The sequence below is a fragment of the Pterocles gutturalis genome, unplaced genomic scaffold (genome assembly GCF_000699245.1).
Source record: "Pterocles gutturalis isolate BGI_N339 unplaced genomic scaffold, ASM69924v1 scaffold7154, whole genome shotgun sequence".
Classification (NCBI taxonomy): Eukaryota; Metazoa; Chordata; class Aves; order Pterocliformes; family Pteroclidae; genus Pterocles; species Pterocles gutturalis.
In genome coordinates, this window is record NW_010128145.1 from 16,579 (window position 1) to 37,914 (window position 21,336).

The 21,336-nt window shown below is 35.3% G+C and overlaps 1 protein-coding gene across 1 annotated transcript in view; it reads left to right on the forward strand.

Annotated features, from left to right (window-relative positions):
• KCNH8 (potassium voltage-gated channel, subfamily H (eag-related), member 8) overlaps window positions 1-21,336 on the forward strand; it is a gene marked incomplete at its 5' end in the record, with an annotated part of 99,147 nt that overhangs the window by 9,136 nt on the left and 68,675 nt on the right. Inside the window, 2 exons of the mRNA XM_010079506.1 lie at window positions 12,127-12,284; window positions 17,934-18,141. Coding sequence (XP_010077808.1) covers window positions 12,127-12,284; window positions 17,934-18,141 — 366 coding nt within the window. The remainder of the gene's footprint in view (window positions 1-12,126; window positions 12,285-17,933; window positions 18,142-21,336) is intronic.

Below are 21,336 nucleotides of genomic sequence, written 5' to 3' on the forward strand. Positions count from 1 at the left end.
TATTTCACAATGAGGCTTGTGACATCAGAGTGGCAGGATTCTGAGCACTTAGGAGTGCTAAGAGCACTTAAGGACTGATTCTTCATCTCTTTTGTCTGAGATGTGGTGCTACTGTAAAGAAAAAAAGAAAAAGCAGTGTGACAAATCATTTCACCTATAGTCAATCTACACATTGGGAACTGATGTAGTACTAGTTTTGTACGTAATTTTCACCCTGCTGCCTTTCCTTTCAAAAGGTATACAAAGTTAAAACTACCCTGTGATACAGAGTATGACTGACTTGCATAATAGCTCCAATCAGACAAAGATGGTATTTAAGTTATCCTTAACACAATGGTAAAACAACACTATATTGTTCAGTAAGATTAAAGTCTTTTAATTAACCATCTAGGTCATTTCCAAGGTAATGCTTAGATGATTATTAGTTTACCATAATTTTTGTGAGCTTGCATGTGGTATTTTTCATTTTTTTAATGATTTATGTAAAATATCCTATATATGTGAATTATTGTCAAGTACCATGCGGTAATTTCTGAGAAAAATATTTCAGGTTTCTCACTTGGAATTGGTCAATGCACAAAGCAATTGCCCCATTGCCCACTGAATGTTTCACTTGTTCCATCTTTTCATTGTTGTCTCCAGAATTTGTTTAAAGTGTGTCATGAACTGTGTTCATGAAACACCTAACAACCACGTTAGCTTGACACGCACTGAATTTAGTGAAAAGTTAAGTCATACGATTGATGTTTCTTCATTCTTTGGAATTGCTTCTTTCAGACATATTTCTGCAGGTTCTGTTGAGAAAATTACCCATGTAGAAGCTTTCACACTTCTGCAGTCACAGATACTAGATTCTTTAAAAACAGAGTTAGTGGTTCATTTTTCTGAAATATTTTTACTTCTTTGCTTTTCTTTCAAGACTCCAAAGTCTGTATCTTCCTTTGTAGAACAGTCAATATGATATAATTCAGTTACTCAATACATTCATGAATTGAGTCTGTTTTTAAAAGGGAGAGCATAGTTTATAAAAAAGAAAATCTTTCCAGGTTTAGTATGTTATTGTAAAAGTCACAATACATGATGCTTTTCTGGCGTATCAACTGCTGCAGAACTGAGATTAGGTAATCCCTGTTTAACACCCTCATAGCTAAGGAGAGCAACTTGAAAAGGTGAACTGAAAAGGCTAAAAATCAAGGAAGTAGATAAAAGAATGTGACTTTTAATTTTTTAAGTTTGTGGTCTTTTGTCCAGTTTCATGATATTGGGATTTGAATTCATGGACTCTCAGCACAGCAAAGAGTTGCAATTAAACACCCTGCGTTAACGCTGGTGTGCTGGCCATTCTGTATGTCCCAGCAGGACCACAGCAATGGGTACAGCAGCCCAAGTATGGTGTTTGGTAGAGCATACCATACTTATGCATTAACACTGACCGTGCAATACTCCTGGAGGGAGTGACTTTTTTTTACCACAATAGCCATTCAAACCACTAACGCCTTCAGATTTCAGTTTTTTATATTAATGGATAATTTACCCAAGTAAAACAGCATTTCCACTTGGGTGTGACTTCAATGTACCATTACCTTCCACTGTAAAAACAAATAGTAAGGAAGAGGAAATATCAGTCTGACAGTTACAGACGGATTTCAGGAATCAGTTCTTCCATCCTACCTGAGAATAAATCTTGCTCCATTAAAATAACTAAAATTGATGTCAGTTTGTCGAACTGCAATGGAGCAAGGCTGAGAACATACGCCATAACACTGCCTTAGAACAGGGACAGTGACACTCTTCATGTGCTGTATAGTGATAAGGATCTTGGTGTCCAGCTGTAAATAAAATCTTTGGACTGGAGAAATTTGACTGGTAAAACAGCTTAGTGTATTCAACGGTGACTAAAGCAGAACAAAGTCTGTGTATTACATTCGTTCCACACTAGTAGCAGTTTTTTTCAGAGGACCATCATATTAAATTAATGTGGTATCCTTGTCCTGAGGATTTTAAGGATTTGTAACTTTAAACTATGCTTCCGTCATTCATCTGAATGCTAGTCATCCAGCTAAAGCCACAAGACCTCTAAAAAAGAGCTTCTTTGAATGGAGGTGTAATGTATCTCTGAAATGATGTTCTTAACCTCTGTGACCACCCACACAAACCAAACGGGTTTGTTTCCACAATATTCTGGAGAGCTAATGGCCAGGAGAAAACATTGCTGGGGGTTGCACCCTAGGAAAAATGGGAGGGAGAGGTATACTTGATAGCCAAATTTTACAATTTTAAATGTACCTCTCCTTAAGGACTAATTCTAATCCTTTTACATAATTTTCTTTAATTACCACAGTACTCAATAAAATGTTTTTTTCTGTTTAAGCTGTGGAAGAAAGCAAATTTTTTTACTTAACAAAATGCCATCCTGATGGTAAAATGGTTGCTTTTGATGTTCCTTTTTAGATTTCAAGTCCATTGGGACCTGCACTTTATATCTTGGGATATTTAATTTCTTTAATTTCTAGCAGTATAAAATCTGGGCTGGCTCCTTCCTTCTCACTGTTACCTATGTCAACACAATACATCTGAGATTTCAGTTATATGTTGTTTTATATGACCTTTCAGTTCATAAAGATTCTGATAAGAATGAAAATTTTTGACCATCTAGTTCAATCCTAAATAGAAGACATTATATTTAATCCAGGTGTTAATATTAATTCCAATAAACTGTGTTTGGCTAATGCATATTTTCCTGAAGGACATCAGCTCTTCTTCAAAGACGTCAGAGAAAGGAGAATCCACAGCTATACTCATCTGTGGCTTGTAAGCGACATATTTATTTTTTGTATTTTTTTATCAACCTGCAGAATTGACGTCTTGTTAAGTGTTTTTTATTACTAGTTTGAAGTGTTGCTACCTGCTAATCCTTAGTTAGGGTACCCTGGATTGTAATTTAGCATCTGATATGATACAACCATGCTTTGCTGTTTCATTCCAAAATCAGATAAGAAGTATTTACTGAATACATCTGTTTTTTTCTACAAGATTATTAATAACTTATAACGGGATGCCACTAGTACAAGGGAACTAAAGTTACAGATTAACGTTTCTTTCCTAATACATCTAAAACTTTAACTTTCCTTCATCCTGGCTACCAGTGATTTATTTCTCTTTCCCAAACAGGTCTAGATTTAACATCAAATTTTCTGTGGTTTAGATTGGTTGTTGCTTAGTATCTGTTCACCATTCGTTTTGTCTTTCTTAAAAAGAAAAAAAGAAATGCTTTTCCTTCAGCAGCTGCAACAGGCTATTGTAAAGACTTATTATTTTGTTATGTATTTGTTATATGTTATATATTTTGTTATACATTATGTATTTATTATATGAAAACCCTACATTTAGGGGTTTTATTACTTATTCTCTGATGGTTTTTTTCTTGTAAACCCAGATTCCTAAGCAACAGGTGTAAAATAAGTATTTCTTTCCTTTCGTATATAAAACCAAAATAATCTCTCTCTCCTTATAATATCAGCATCTAAAAGAATATCATCAAGCTAACCGTGGTGATAGACATTTTGAGGGGATATCCTGAGTTGAAATATCACACTTCCATTTGAATAAATTGTTCCTAGGAGATTTACTAGAAACATCTAGGTTTATAGCAACAGTAGAACAGAAAAAAAAAAAATAAGAGTTTATGCAGGGACAGATAAATTGTTCTTCAAGCAATATAACACTAATATTTCCTGGAATCTTTCCTAAAAGCTCTCTGGCCAGATTCTAATACCATTACCCATATATAATTGAATAACATAGGCTCAAATAATCAAATAGATCAAAGAGCTTTGACTTCGGGGAAAGTATTACTAGCTAAAGACAATCAATGTACAATCACATAAAGGAAGATGAAAAAAAATGAAAAAAAAGAAAAGAAATAAGAGAAGAGCCAGTTGTACCATGTGGGAGATTAACATGGTTTCAGAAACTCTCTGCTCTGAAAATCAATGGGATGAATACACCTAAATCATCTAGGTCTCAAGCACGGGATTGGATTACTATAGTCTGATAAGAAATTATGCATCACCCAATCCCCTGGTTATTGCCTATATGTATATTACTTGCCCTAAAGGTGAGCGATTTTTCAACTTCATTAAGTTCACAGTAAAATAGAGGTAAACTGAGTTATATTACCTCACATTTGCTGCAATCTAAAAGTGTGCCACGGGCAGTTATTGAATCATCTGACTGATCTTAAATTCTTATTCTGCTGTATCTTGATCATATGCCTAATCCCAGCAGGATTTATTTTTTTAAAAAATCAAACCTAAAGAGAGAAAAAAATGTTGGCACAGGAAAATCAACTGTTTCAGGTAAAATAATTCCGTTTGTGGTTAAAGAGGGTCAGCTGGCTACCAGATAAATTTTTACCTCTGGATTTTTTTTTTATTTTTTTTTTTTTAGCAGAAACTAGAATTTGAGATTATACAAAACACGTATTGTGCTTTCAAAATTGGAAAAGGGGTATTATTCTGGAAAAGATCTTAAAGATTATTACGATAGTTTGGTAAATATCAGTTTATGGTTTTCACTTTTTTTATATAATTTAGGCCTGCCACCTGCATTGTGCACTCAGGATAACCTCCATTTTTTAATGTAATCTTTTTTTCACTTTGTTGAGCACCAGTTTAAATTGGTATTTCCATACTATTCACTGGTTGAACGTGTCTGTGTGTGATGTTGTGGAGTTGTCTGGAATCTCCAAAGATTTACAGTATTGATGCTTGTGTTGAATTTAAATTTGTTCTTTGATAAGTTAGTGTCATTAATAGGTAGAAGCGAGTGCACAGTAATATTCACAAACAATTTCTAACATATTAAGTAATCTATGAGTATTTTCAGAATCGATTATTATACAGTTTCTTGACATTTAACTACTCTTTCTTGACTTAATTTGCTTACTGTTCTAGATGCTCCTAGTCTTAATAATAACAAAACATTTCTCTACAAAAGCAAAAAAAAAGGTTATTTTTTTCACTCTTTACACAGCAATCCCCCAAAGACTGTAGAACAGAGAATTCCTAAAAATCATAAAATCTCTCAGGAGAATTGATAATTTCTAAATTTGCATTAAAGATTTTGTTGTGCTTTTAGAAATCTCTTGCCTCGGAAGTTCTCTTTTAGTTTTCTTTTTCCTTTATAGCTTTCTCAGTAAGTACTTTGGCACAGCAGTTAAGCTGTAAATAAGGGTGCTCAGATGAAGAAAGAGTTTACACCCAAGTATAGCTCAGAAAGCTGTCAAGAAATAAAAGATGGATCACACTCACCTACCTCCCTCTGGATTTTTGTCTGAGTTGGATGCAGAAAGAAGCACTTACCATTTCCTATTCAGTTTTATGTATATAAATCATATCTTCAGATGTTGTCCTAAATTGCTTTGATAAGAGGGCAGAAAAGGGTGCTGCACAGAAAAACCTCTAATCTCTTCAGTCTTGAACAGTGAATTCCAAATGTACATTAATAAGCCCTTGGTGTACTGGATGTCTTAGGAGAGTTTAAAGCAAGAATTTATCTCCTTTTCTGTTAAATCTTTACCTTTTTCACAAATGCTAATGTGGTATAAGTAAGCAAATCCTTTTTCTAAGTTTGATAACTACACACTGGGGGTTTCAGAGACAAATGAGAATGAGAAGTTTCAAAATACCAGTGATGTAAATATTCTTATCTTTCTTTCTTACCTATATCAACCAAATCTGTATGGTAGTTATGTATGTGGCTGGTGCTACCATACTCACCTGTAAACGTAAATAGTAACCAAACAATTCTACTAAGCACCTGTGGAGCTGAATTGACCACCTTGCTCATTATGAACCAAATTAAATCATGCTAACTTGAGATCTTGATTGTATTACTGAAAATTTCAGAACATTTTTTTAGGGCCAACTGAGACTAGTTGGTGACCTGATCTAAAATTTTTATATCTCCAATTTTACTTATATGCTCTGTTCGGCCTGAGAATCTTGTCAAATTAATACAGTAGTTCTTAAAGCATGAACCAATTACAACTTTAAAGACGTCAGTCCGTGGAACCAGACAGGCTCAGATGTGTGTCTAGGTCACTTTTGTGTTAAGGCTTTGCACTGAATCTTGGAAAAATTTGAAGGATCAACACTGTGCCAAAACAATGAAAACTCCTCCAAAGATTTCATTAATTTAGGAGACTCAACTCTAATGGATAAAATGTAATGAACAGCAGAGATCAAACTGTCAGAAATACCATAGATCCACTAGTAGCAGTGTATAGGTTAACTAGCATATGTCAAATGATCTTAGCAGACTGTCTAGCTTCAAACTGTAGAAGATAGCATAAAACATTTCTGTCAGTGAAACCTGGAAAGCAGTTTTTTTCCCCACCCAGATCAGGAGTTAGAACTGGGGATTTGAACAAAACGCATCCTAAAGAAGTCTTTTCTGATACCTCAAAGGAATGATCCAATATGATCCTCTCTCTGTGCCGAGTCTCTGCCTCTTCTCTTTGCCCTAAGTAGTGTATCAGTGAGGAAAAAAGATTGCTTCCTGGTTTATTGAGTATAATGGCTAACAGGCTTGATGATAAGATCTTACTTTACCCAGTCTTAGTGTAGCCGACCTAAAGAATGTGTAGGGTAGTTTTTTGTAATTCTTCTCTTTGTTTTTTATTCATTTGTCTTGAGGCGTAGGTGCTAGGGTTGTATGGCTGTAGTTATTTCAACAAAGGCACAAACTGTTTTATATTCCCAGGTAATACTTTTGCTTTTGCCACAGATTTGTAATAAGCCTGTAGTGACCCTCTTAGCTACTAGAAATTTATTTTGGTCTAATTTTTTCCAAGCCAGAATCTCCCCTTCTACAGATATCTCTTTCCTTCTTGGGTCTTAAATGTGTTTCGACCCATTTTATGTTTGGATTTCGATTGGCCACAGTCATCCATCTTCTTTGGCAAAAACTACCATATCACGGTGAACTTAATCATCCAAGATGAATCTTCAAAACAGTTTTGTTTATAAACAAACCCATAGTAACAACATTTTGAAACTGAGCAGAAAGCCAGATTCAGCTCTTGTTTTATGTTTCTCATACCCTGGTTAATGCAGACCTTCAGATTACAACGGTACAAAATGAAATAACTTGAGCACATCTAAGTATCCTGCAACAATCAACCAGTTTAATAGCTGTATCAAAAAAGACACAATTTTCTTAGCAAAAGATATATAACTTAGGACATTAGTTATACTTTAAAATGTATTGTTATGGTTAGACATCTAACATCTGTGAGAGTGATCTGCTTTTCCTGTGATTAGCAAATCTGTTGTTTTCCGGATCATCACTTTTAGTGGTGTGTCCATGCCCTCCTTCCAGATTATTAAAATTATCATGGCAATTCCATTTCCTTAACATTTCTTCAATTTTCTGAGATTTTATTAGAAATTAATACTGGTGACTCAGAAAGTGGCTCTCAGCAAGTTCCGCTTAGAATATCAGGTGGAACTTTGTCTTCAAAAATCTCCTTGAAATGTCTAATGCCTCCTTTGTTATATGATAAACTCCTGTACCATCTGCAGCATCATTTAGAGTGATAAATCTTCCTACTTCATTCCAAAACCAGTGTTTTACTTTTATTCTTCGTAGAAAATAAGAGACAAGTGGACTATATTCGACTTTTGTTAGTTATTTAAACTTAATTACATTTTCTTCTCAGTTTCAAGCTTGCAATTTTAATAGTCACTGATCTTTTCTGCATTTCAGTTACATTTTCTGGATTATTTTGTATTTTACAATTTTGTGAGGGTTTTGTTTTGTATTTTTTTTAACTAGGAAAGCTTAATTTTTTGCCTTAATGTCCTGAATGTTAATTCATGTCTAAAATTTGTTCCAAACATATATGTTGATAAAGCACTTGGGGTCTTCAAAAAAATTTATTTTATGCTTCCAATTACACATCTTAGATTAGGTCATACTTTCACAGTGTCAATTTATTATTAGATCATGTTTTCCAGATCCAAACAGTAACGGTTTTTTAGCCAAAAATACATTTTCTCTGTTATTAAAGTAGATCGTATCACTAATTTGTCCCAAATTACCACAGAACATCTAATCCCATGTTAAGTAGTTATCATTTTTTTTAGAAACTTTTATGTACTTTTATTACTAAGCTTATAGAACAACCAGTATATATCTGAAAGTGAAGGCACCTATGATTCTGTGTTTATAATCCCACATAATACAAACAGATGGTATTTTTCAGTAACTGCATCTCTTTTTGTGGACATAAATTGTCCTTGCAGAAAAACATACATTCACTGTTTGTGCCTGTTTCACTGCCAAAGCAGAACAGACATAAAAGTGAAAGACAGGATGAAATATAGCTCAAAAATAATTTCTACTATCCACATTGAAGAACTTGAAAATAGTACATGAAATACCAAAATGTTTTAGAACTGGAGTTATTAACATTTATTTGTTATAAAATTGTAAAAATATGCAACAGAATTATCCTTTCTTTAAGAGTGAGGAATATGTAGATGAAAAATATGCATATGGCAATGAAATTGATTAAATGTGCATTTGACTTAATAAATGTTAAATGAAAATCTAATTAATATTTAATAGAAGCTGATCTATCACAGAAGTGTTTCTTTCATTATGTTACAAAAACTTTAACATAAACTCTAGGGAGACTGAAACTTTGAAACGTGGCTGGGGTTTTTTCAATTAAGAGGAAAAAATAATCAAGTGTATATAATAAAACATGACTGGTTTATAACAGCTGCTAATTTCATCAGATCTTTTTGCGGTTCAGAGCATCATCTAACAATATAAATTCACAAAATGGGTATCTCAATGCAAATCTGAGTAGAATTAAACAAGGTGGTAAAACTGACACTTTGGTAAAACATTATACCAATGTTTGGCAGTGCTTTAGGCAAACATCCTCATACCTTGTGCCCCAAAAATGTAGAGATTTTTAGCTCCAGTTCTTCATAGCTTCCATCATCACAATGTGCAAACAGCACGTCACAGCAAACATGGAGGAAATATCTGTACCAGTACACTAAAGGAAAGAAAGTTTGATATTCCTGTTCTTAAGATGGAAATCCGGTCATGGTTACTGAGTGACTGCAACAGATCTCCTGCTAAAACCTGGATAAGTTAACAATTTGTTTGAGTGTCAGCTACTCAATTATATTTAAAAGGAAAGGTAAGCAACTGAGTAAAGTCAGTAGGTGCATGGATTTAATTTTCAAACTCCTCCGCAAGAGCAATAGTGTGAACTCTGTTGTACGATTTCAACAGTAACTTAAGCATGGATTGTATGGCTGCTCTATTTGAGTATCTGTTCATAAGGCATGAAAAAGAAGTTGTTATAAAATACTGGATCTGCCTGGTCCAAATGTAGACAACGCTAGCACTGAGCATTTGATTCCTGTAGGTACTACTCTCCAATGTTCTCCTGGTACAGTGAGAGACAGTTTCCATTTTTAATGTTCTTTTAGTATCAAGACATTCTAAAATAAAAATCTGGAAATGAAAAGTTGCTTTGATATAGACTAGTAGCAATCCATGCCCTCTCAATGAGGCAGTATTTTCTATTGAGCTTTTATAACATGTCAGATTGTTTTAGATCAAGATGATTTACCCAGTTAAGATTAACCTGGTTCCTCTTGCTCTGCTTTACAGTGCTCTTCTTTACTATAACTCTGTGTGTTGGCTGTCCTCATTATACTGACAACATTGTTGAAAAGTGTCATTTCCAAAGCCTTCTTAATTCAGAAGTAATAGCGCAGAAGAAAAAACTACAATAAGAGAGAAAACATGGGAAAAGTTGAAAAAATTTGTCCTTGATAAGTGGGAAAATTCAGGAAAGGCGAAAAATACTTAGCAAACAGAGCACAATGAAATCTAGCTCATTTAAAGAGTTTAAAATGTTTACTTCATTTTCAGTGTACATGTTCTATATAAGCAACAGGTTTTGATTTTAAAACTTTTTTTTCAAATACATCATGGGCGAAAAAATATTTTCAAGCTCATTTTTTCATTTTGCTGTCTAGGTTGTGCAAAAGCTTGCAAATGGGTCAAAGCTCACCCACTACTCTTTTTATGGTTCTAGTGGTAGCAACACTTTGTGTGTCACGTTCTGGAATATCTATCCTTCAACTTTGCTTTCTGAGTGGAGTTTGTTGTTCATACACGGTGGTCTTTGCAGACATTTCTCGTAGACTGAATGAAAAATGCAGGATAAAAGGGATATCAGAAAGTAAGCATTCATTCTCATGTGTGTATAGCAGGAAGAAAAGTTCTCAGACCCCAGACACTACTTGCAAAACCAAGAGTAGATGAATCTACTACTCCTACTAGTAATCCTACTATTACCCACTTTTTAGTTCTAACTTGATTTGCATTAAAACCAAGTTACAATAGTAGTACTGTTAGTGTTTATTATGTGTTAATTATGAAGAGTTGAGGTATGCTTAATTTTTAGGACTTCATAGCTTTCCTTTTTCCAGGAATTGGAGCAGGTTTACATAATACACAAGAAACTAACTGTGAGGAAAGGAAACGTGTGCACCTGAAGAGAAAACAAATCACTTCAATAGACTGAAACTATGAAATAATTATATGCTGTGATTATTTACATTTGCAAGGCAGGCATCAGCTTCCTACGCCTTCACCCTGCTGGTGGGCAAGAGGATGAATTTCCCTTGTAGGTGCTTCCATTTGGCATTTCTATCTCCCCTTACACAGAGTTTGTAAGAAACATCTGTCTGGGCAGCAAACACTTCCCAAACTATGTGCACTCTCCATGCCGTAGGTGGCGCAGAGCCAGCTCCCTGCAGCTCCTGCTGCCTCCGCCCTAGGAGAGCAGTGTGTAGAAGAGGCAGCTGAAGGTGTATCTTCCTATGCACCATCTAGCAGACAGAAGGGGTTAGTGCTGCCGTTGCTGCCATAGACAGAAGCAGAGGGCCCAGGGAATGCAGTTCCCCCCTTGAAACAGTAATAGGCTACCTAGATTGTGTCTATTACACCCCGGACTAGTATCTAGAAAGCTGCCTCTCATAATTTGGACATTAAAGAAAGTCCACTGGCTTTCAGGTTGCCAAGACCATCACCCTGTAACTGCTATTTTTTAATGAGAAAAAAAAGTCAATCACACTCAGAATGTCTTCCTAACACCTGGGATCGTTTCCTTCTCTTTTATGAGATGGTCTTCAACATGAAGCATTAGAATTTGCAAGGCAGCAGGGTAATTATCTTGCTGTAAAACACCAGCCTTGATGGTTGGCTGCACTCTTTTCTGACATTGTAGAAGTTATACAAGTAGTTCTCACTAATGTTTGTAGAAACTTGGTGCATAGCTCAAGGACAGATTATAGGGTTTTTTTTTTCTTGTAAGACATAGAAATAATTGAGACTCTGTTGTCAAGACCTGAGCTTTTCTTTGAGTGTTAATGTGTTTTGGCAAGACATGTCAAAACTATATCTCATATTGAAAGACACTCATCCTGGAATGTTAGATAGGAACATGCAAAATGCACAAGCCACCAAGCAATTCATATCTCCAGCATTGCCCAAAAGCCATTTTTTTCAAGTGAGTTCAGCACTTTTCTATTGATAAACAAGAAGTTATCCTTGAGGATGACATTTGTTCTCTGTGCTGGACAGTTATCACTAAAAGGGAGTTTCAATCACACCTTTTAAATGAGATTAATTATTTTTTATCTCAAAAGAACTATAACTTCTATGCACAACTATCATATCATCATTTTTCATTAAGAAAAAGACTGTACCTATATTTGGTACTGTTTGAAGAGCAATGTAGGTTGTTGGGTTTTTTTTAAATTCAAGCTCCCTTTGAAATCAGTGAGTTGTAAAAGTTTTAGACATTCTTTTTATCTCTTACAAAGAACAACTTTGTGCATCAATTGATTTAACTCTATGTATGTGGATCTCTTACCACTATATTTTATTTCTTTCTTTATTAAATTCTTCATCTGCTTTTTGCCATGCATAAGAAAAACAGTCAGAGTTATGGTGTATTTGTGGTGTTATCCCTAGGAATCAAGAAATCATTATCTCTGATTCTGTTCATTCTTTGTCAAGCAGATATTGTATTAAATTTCCGAACAACATATGTCAGCAAGTCTGGCCAAGTTATATTTGAAGCAAGATCCATTTGTATCCACTATGTGACTACCTGGTTTATCATTGATTTAGTTGCTGCACTTCCTTTTGATCTTCTTTATGCTTTCAACGTCACTGTGGTAAGTACTAACCTGTCTTTTTCAAATGTTCTTTTTTCAAGAGGGGTTTATTGGGTATTTTTTTCCAGATCTGGAGACTGAACTAAAATACCTTGGTATTTTTTTCAGCTTTGAAGTGTATTTTCACATTCAGTGCTGAATGAAGGAATACATTGTAATTTTACATGTTGATTAAAAGAATTACAAGACTGGGTGTCAGTGACCATTCATTATTATGAAAGACATATATGTACCATCATTTTTTAATTCAATCATCCTTAATTTGTAAACAGTTAGGTTCATTTTTACTTATTGTACTCAAATACATGTCCCTATGGCTTTTGCTCTCTTATGCTACATAAGCTCAATTAATTTTTCAAGACTCATAAATTGTTACTGTGGTAAAGTAAATCATTGCTATGGTCAGTATGGTCAACATTCTTCATCCAGCTGGGAATCTTCTTTCTCTTTACCTATGTCTTCTAGTACAAAAATTACAGCATGATCACAAATTTTTGAGTGTTCTAACATATATTTAAATTGTCATTAATTTTGGCTTTGGTTTGAACTCATCTTTTTTTTAGGAATATAATGACAAAATGCTGCTTTGAAAAGTGTGGGTCTAATGTTTGGTGAAGTCGCAATCATGATGGGTTACATTTGTATTGGTATAGTTATCCTAAAACAGAGGTTGTTCTTATGATAGCCCTATTGGATTTAATAGAGTAAGAATCTACTAAGCAAAAAAAATCCTAAAAAACTCAAACAAAACAAAACAAAACAAACCCCAACAAAATAACCTCCAAAAGCCTGAAGCACCCCTTCCCCCTCCAAATCACAATGTTTAATTTTGGAAAAAAATATTGGCAGAGGTTTCTCAGTTTTTTAGATTTTTCATGTAAGAGACTTAGGTTTTTAAAATGTCCACTTTCTAATTCTCAAAATTTTGATCTTATGTGAACATATGCACTCAGTCTCATTTTGATTAAATGTGAGTTACAGACAAGTACATAGATGATAGGATAGACACATATCAGAAAAAAACAGGAAAACACGAGTCAGGAAGCCTCCCATGTAAGGTAACTTCTTTGGTTTTATCATTTAGTTCCATTTCCTCCAATGATCTCCCTTTGCACTGCATTTGTTACATTCAGAACATCAATCTGATGCCAGTGTAGTAGCTTTTAAAGCCAGACAGTTAATAATTCCACTCATAGAATACTTCAGTCACTGTTTTTTTATAACCAGTGGGTAATCTATTTAAATATACTACTATCTTGGTTTATCCCTTACATTGAAACCAAATAGCCAGTGTAACTGTGTTGCTTTCATTTCCATTAAGAACTTTTCATCAAATGAACCAAGTCTGATCTTTTCCTTCAAGGAAAAAATTAATTTTTTTTTTCATTTGGAAGACTGATATGGTTTCCATACTGAATTCTGAAAAAGAAAGTATTATCCAATAATTATTTTTACAATTAAAATGTCACAATGTTAAAAATGCTATTATAATATCATTAATATACATCTCCTGTCTGGTGTACTTTTAAACTTTTTTCCCTAGTAACTTCACTAATGTGGTGACTAAGAATATCCAGAGACATTGAAATGCCCCTCTGTTAGTAGTGGATCCTTAGTGAGACAATTAATGATAGATTAAGTCCTAGCACTAAGCCCCAAGTAATAAATTATATACAGCCACGTTGATCTCGTAATTAACACTAACTGACCTGCATAGCTCCCTGCATGCTCCAAGAGCTAAATACCTTGCTAAAAGTTTTTGCAAGGTGTCATCCACTTCCTTCGTTTGCTTTAGCCCAACTTTGGTAGCTAGCTGTTTCATGGTAAACCTCATGACATAGTAGAGAGTTAAGGGCCAGTTTTCTCTTCTCTCTGGTGACTGAAAGCAAGTCCAGAATCTGGGACCTTGCACCCTGCAGTCACCCCAGCAAACTCAGTCATTTTGTTCACTGTACGATTCCTCAGTGGGAACATAGTGCCTTACTCTATCATATTTCCTATTGTGGCAAGACTTTGCAACTGTTAGTATAATCCTCAAGATAACAATGACTATCCATTGCTTCGAGAGCGGGGGGAGGTGTTAGTCACATTCCACTGTTTTCAGACTTTATGATTTAATAAGCCATTTCCTCATGTCTGTTCTCAGATTTTCACTCCATCGACTCTCAGATGTTGCCTCAACAGAACGGTGAGAAGGGGCATCAGGGAGCACCTCATTCCTTGGCTGTTCAGGCCCCGGCGCAAAGGCCAAAGCTTTAGGGATGCTCTAAATTCTGCTATAGGTATAGTGCCATACATACCTACGTATGTATGGCACGTGAATGTCATCCTACAGTTGGAGATTTGTGGAGTTAGAGTGAATGAAAAAGTGTGGCGTCTCTCACCATCCTTGGAGATATTTCAAAAGAAAAAAAAAGTGAAACTGTATGAGTTGGCTCTACTGCTTTCACACCTTACAGGGATTCTGCCTAACCACTAAATGGGTGACCCTTTGGAGGTCTGAGACCTCAGGCATGTTCCTGTTTAACCTCAGTGCCTTCTGAGATCCCAGCTCCTTCCATCTTTGTATTCATCTGACATAAAGGATTCCTTAATCTGTGGAAATGCGTTGAGAAATGCTGCCAAAGTGAAAAACCAGGCCATTAAGCACTAGTTATAAGGATTGAATTTGCTTTCCCTGAGTAACTATTGGCAGTTGAACAGCAAGAGTATCAATTTTACAGGAAAACCAACCAAGAAATCAGAAAAAAAGGATTAAAGGTCCCTGCCACTAGTCATTTCTTAAAATGTATCATGTTTCCTTGTTAATTTCTTTTTGCCATTGAAGATGATTCTTCCAAGCAGAGAATTTCATCACTAGTTTGCAACAACTTTATTTCTCAGCACTATGCTATGACTGAATTTGTGTTAGGTTTAGATAAAATTTTGTCTCTATTGTTTTTACAGAAAAGGTTTAACCAAGCTACTCTAAAACAATTAACCAAATGGAAAATTTAGATGGTTTACATCTGTGGGCAAAACAAAATCTACACAGGCACAAGTACGAGTGCTGACTCTTCATTTTGTCTTTCTAAACTTGTGACATAGAAAAGAAAGCTGCCTGATGGCATTTCAGGTCTTCCAATGACAGATTGGACACAATACAAGAGTGTTTGGCACGACTAATGAGAAAATTCAGTGCAATTACATATGATTAATTACATCTGTGTTCAAATTTATGCAGAAATTATTTTGAAATGAGGTGGTCTTTAGGCCCTAAAGTTAAACATGTCTCTACATTAAAAAGAATATTATGATATATGATTTGTTGGTTTTATATCTATCAGTGTTCTGTAACTTAATAAAAAATGGTCAGAATTTAGTCACAAATTATACCTGGCAGGGCACATTTATTATTGCAACAGCCCTTTTGAAATTTATTATTTGCAAGAATCTAATAAAAAAATAATTTAACCTAAGTTATTATTATTTGATTGTGATGTGGTAGGACACAGGCACCCATGTAAAGATGAAGGCTCCAATGTAAAGACCATAGCATATATATAATCATTATATATATATGTTTATGTATTACTGCAACACCTTGAAGAGTCAGTCATGAAAAGGGACCCCTTTATGTTAGGAGTGCACAAGAACCATGTTTGGTTCATACAAGCCGATGAGAGAGAAAAGGTGACTTTGGGAAATGAATTACCACAGAAAATGAGTCAGTTGGTATAGTGACATGGCATTCAATTAGAATAATTATATTTTAACCATTAGATGATTGTATTAATACAAATACGGCAATCCCTTCAAATATTTTGCAGCCTTCTGCCCCATACTTGAAGACATTCTTGCTCTTAAGGCCACAGACATAACTAATTTCAGTAACTTATTGTAGATGACATAAAATGGATAAAAGAAATCCAAGAAGAGAAAACCCTGAAATTGTTTGTTTGCTCTAATATCAGATCTTATTCTTGACAGCAGTATTTTAAATGAATGTCATGTTTTTGTTGATTTTCTTTTTTTTTCCCGTACTATGTATATGAGAAAAAATGTAAAGGATCTTGAGGAAAAAAAACAAAATAATGGGCAGTAAATGCTTCATGAAGAAGCTCATGGGAGAATTATTTATTCATTATCATAACTGTAGTAGCAAAAAAAAAAAATTGAAGATTTATTATTTTCTTTTTTACACGTTTCCCACAGACTTAATTTCTGAAACTGGAATAAAATCCATTAATTTTTAATTCTTCATTAATAAATCTAAAGTGCCCTAAGTTACAGAATTCATCAGTGAACCTGAACCTATCTGTTAGTGAATGCACACCTCAAAAATTCAGATTATTAGTTTTGGTAACAGAAACAGGAAGGCTTAACTTCAGGTTACTCTGGATTACCGAAAACAAAAGGATGTTTATCGAGCTATGCTTTTAGACTTTATTTTCAGAGAACTCATTACTGTGCTCTGGGAAGGCTGTGGGAAGATGTGTCAAGTTTAAAGTTATGTTTCTAGCTGATGCATGTTATCTTGTGTCAGCCAGGTACCTAGCAGGCATTAATCCTAATGTCTCATTAATGAAGGGAAAAAAGACAAACCTTACAGTTAATGTTAATTATGCATATTTAATCTTCAAAAAATAAATTAAAAATATTTGTGATCCTAACCTGCATATGGTTAGCTAAGTACTCAACAGCTGAAATATGAGCCAAGTGTAAGCCGTGCAACACTGGGACTTGTGCACACTCTGCGTGGATGTACATTGGGGGCTGTAGTGGAGGGGATGGGGTCATCCAGGGACTGCTTGCTTTGTTCATTGCCGCATCTCCTCTGGGTATACAGCCCATACACTTCATAAACTGATGTAGACTTAAGGTGCTGAGCAGATTAGGTGCTGCTTTTGCCACATACACTTGAAAGGCAATAATATTTCAGGTAAGGAGTTTAAGAACTAGTATTAGAAGTTTTGATACAAGCTTTTTTTGGACTCTGACTTAGCGTAGAGCAGTAAAATGTGCCCAGACCCCTGAACACAGGTTTAAATCTGAAGAATAAATCAGTGTCTCCACTCACTTCTCTGCTTCCTTGTTCTGCAAAATATCTGCTATATGTAATTGCCTCTTCCAGGCTTAATTATTAAGCCCATTTCATCTCATACATAGTTGAGTTATGCCTACTGTTTGGCTGTCAGCAGAATCTGAAAATCATTGTGTGCTTGAAGGTTTTGGTTTTTTTGTGGTTTTATGTTAGAATCAAATGAACACTGGTCAGTTTGACAGTTATGTTTCTCTTCTAGAGCAAAGAAGGATCCATTTTTGCACAAACACAAATTTTGAAGTTAAATACAAAAGAAGACTTTTAATGAAAAAAAGACAAAATGAAAGATCTCACAGTATTTGGAGTTTGTTATGTTTAAATAACAAATAGTAAATATTTATGTACACAGCAAAAGTAAACACTTTTCTTTTAACCATCTTCTTTGCTCTTCTCTGCGGTCTTAAGATTTATCATGTCCTAAGCATAATATGCAGCTATGTAATCAAATTAAGAGTGGGCAAAAATTCATAGAGCTTTAGAAGATAGAGTTTCCTTTCTTTGAAACAAGAGAACTGTGTGATAGAAGTCAATTGCTGACAAATTGTTTTCTCTCCCTGTTCTCCTAGGTTTCCCTTGTCCACCTCCTAAAGACAGTGCGGTTGCTACGCCTCTTGCGTCTCCTTCAGAAGTTGGATCGTTACTCCCAGCACAGCACAATTGTTCTCACACTTCTCATGTCCATGTTTGCCTTGCTTGCTCACTGGATGGCCTGCATTTGGTATGTCATAGGGAAAAGGGAGATGGAACAGAATAATCCCCTTACCTGGGACATAGGTAAGTTCTTTTTTCCACCATATATACATAAATGTACACGTGTGTATATATGCATGCATATGTATGCAAATATGTAAAAACACACATATAAGTCATTCAATATTTCCTTTTTTGTTTAATCTTACACAATTATTTAGTGCTGTTTATAGAGAAAAGGAAGAGATTGGTGCTCTAAACTTCAGGTCAATCTGGAAAATAGCTTTAAAATTAAAAGAAAATGAGAAAAGTAGAAAACAATGAGATTTTTAAGAGTTATTCAATGTTTGGAAAATTGATGGTCTGGATAGGAAGGGCTAGACAGTGTAGAAGAGTGGATATGAAAGTTCATCCTGTTTTTGCAAATTAGGCAAATTCTTCAACAGAGTCATTCCCTCGAGTGTGCTGATTATTCCTTACTGTACATTGAAACAGATAGTCCCTGAAATGCCTTCAAGTTAAAAAATCCCTTTGGAAGTATTGCTTAGCTGGTTTGCAGGTTTTGCTGTCAAAGGCGTGTTATCCACTAGTGCAACAGCTGATACTCCACATCTTCCCACAAGTGTCATTGTGGCTTTACTGTGAAGATTCACTTCTATTGCTGTCTTTCTTAGGTGCCATGTCAAGATCAAGCATCCCTTTCTCTCCCTTTTCTTTATGGTTCCTTTTGTTCTATCTTTTTAATTATACTTTTATTTACCTTCAGCCTAAATCTGTTATGTGTTCACTGAAGTAGGAGAGGAAACAAGGCCACTGATAAAATTAACTGGAAGGAGGAAGTCCTACTAGTTTTCTTTATGTCGCTACATACTAAAGACATGATTTTAAAAAGCATGTGAATAATTCAGAATATGTAAGTTATCTGTCAGAGCAAAAGAATGCAAGTGTCACTTTCATAAACAAAGAGTATCTAATGGTGAGACAGTTTCACAACAGAAAAAATATTTGGTGGGGAGAGTGATGCAAACACCTGTGACTAAAGGCTCAATGATGTGCATTTAGACTGCAGAAGGCCCTACTCTTATCTCCTTTAATTGCTTTATTCTCTCTTAACTCCATTATCATCTATCTAAATATTATCTAATAATGATAAGTCTGAAGGAAAAGTGGCAAGTGTGTTAAAGGTGCCTGACACAGACGAGGTGAGGATGGTGTGTCAGGAAGAGGAAAAGAAGAAAGCAAGTCCAGTGAATACATCTCTCTAGTTTTTCCATAGGTTACTGAAAGCTTTGTGGAGTCTTTTTATTCTTCTAGTTGGTTGTTTATTTCTCCTTCCCCTTGTAAACCAGGTCTGTGACCTGCTGCTGAACTCCTCATACAGTGCAAACCTCTCAAAGAAAACATTGCAGCTGTAGGGGAGAATATACAAAGAAAGCCCACTGTGCACAAATTGGTCAAATGCTGCTAACAGAAAAACAAGTCCAGATAATGATAATAATAATTATAATAATAAAAAGAGTCTCTCTGGCAGGAAGTAGCTATGAAGACACATTGTCAGCTTATGTAGGCCACAAATGATAGCTGATTTCAAAGCATTCATTGCAGTCCCAATGATGAGGATGGGCTGCATCTTTGCTCCCTGGTGGGGCTGCTGGCAGTGCTCACCACACAGCCTGTCCCTCTCCCTTTTCCCTGAGCCAAGGCCGGGTTCAGGAAATTCTCCTCATATCCCCTGGGGCTCTTGGCACTGATTGCTAAGAAAACATTAACTTTCACCCCTCAGTTTTTTTCTCTCTTAGGCAATGTCAGTAATAAGCAAATGTCCCAACAACCTCCTTAGAACAAATCCCAGTTTGACTGGAACAGAGACATCTCACAGAACTCTCATTTGCATCTCAGTGTTGTATCTGGGTTATCAGACACTGACCACCTTCTAGCAGGCTTCCTAGGCAGGAACTGCTTCTCCCATCATGGGCTCATCTCAACCTGAGACTCGGTGACCTTCCCTGCACAGCTGCAGGCAATACACCTCCCCGTTGGATGGACCAAGGCACTTCGTAGTGGTGTGTGCTCTGAGGCTTTAGCCTGCTACCTGGCAAAAGGGCTTAGATGGTGAGCTTACAGCTGATTTTATTTTAGTTTTTTTCTTCCAAAAGTATGGTTTTGCATTTTTGTCTAGAAAGCCATTTTGCCACCTTCGTGGATAGTCTCTAAAGTATGTAGTTGCTGTAAATTTCTAATAAATACTATACTGCAGTGACTTCTGCAAAGCTCCTACACGTAGTAGTTCTGTATCTGTCAGAATGGTTATTTCTAAAGTTGTCTCTAGCACTAAGTTAACTATTTTATGGCATTGGGGATTTGTTTGGGATTTTTTGTTTGTTTGGTTTTTTTTTTTTTAAGGGAAACTCTTTTAAAATTTTAAAGTGTTAGAAATTGGTTAAAAAAAAAAAAAAAAAAAAGCTCAGAAAACTCCAGTTGTGTTAAAAAAAAAAAAAAAAAAAGCTCAGAAAACTCCAGATACCTGTTATGAAGCCATTATTTTGCAAAGACCACTTCAGAAGTGATAAAATTTGTTAAAGCTTATGTGTCACATATGTGAGCAGAAAAATAAAATCATACAGTTTCTTCAATCAGTGCAAATCCTGTTGCTCTCCACGTGCAAACTACCTGCTGGTGAAACACAATGAAGTTAGTTCTTAGCCCTCTGTGTGCTACAATTTTTGCTACTCTGGTAGCTACACATTACTTACATTTAGCTGTCCTTTCTTTTCACGTTAAGAAAACTTCAAATGACCAGTCCCCTACACCTCACAGCATCTGAGGAGAGAACAGTAGGTGTGATTTAGGGTATGAGTGATTAAGCATAGTAAAATGAGATTTGGAGACCATAATGAATCACAAACAAATAATGCACACAGGAGAAAGTTTGCTTTTGGGTATAATACAGGTAGTGTTATTGTAAGACACTGAGGATATTCTGTTCTGTTCTGTACGAAGGCCTCACCTGGAAATTCTTGTGCATTTTTGGAGAGCATATAAAAGATATTTCTTTCTGCAGGCAAAGGAGTAGAGTATGATCCTTACTCTTGTATTTAAAAGTTTTACTTTTTAAACTTTTAATTTTATTACATTAGTACCAAAACTGGAGACTCAAGTTCTCATCAATAGATCTTATACAAAGTTCATTCCAGGCATTAGGAGGCTTTCTACTTGACAGTCTTAAAAAAATACCATGCAAAAATATAATTCCTATACTTTTTTATTAAAAATAGTGTG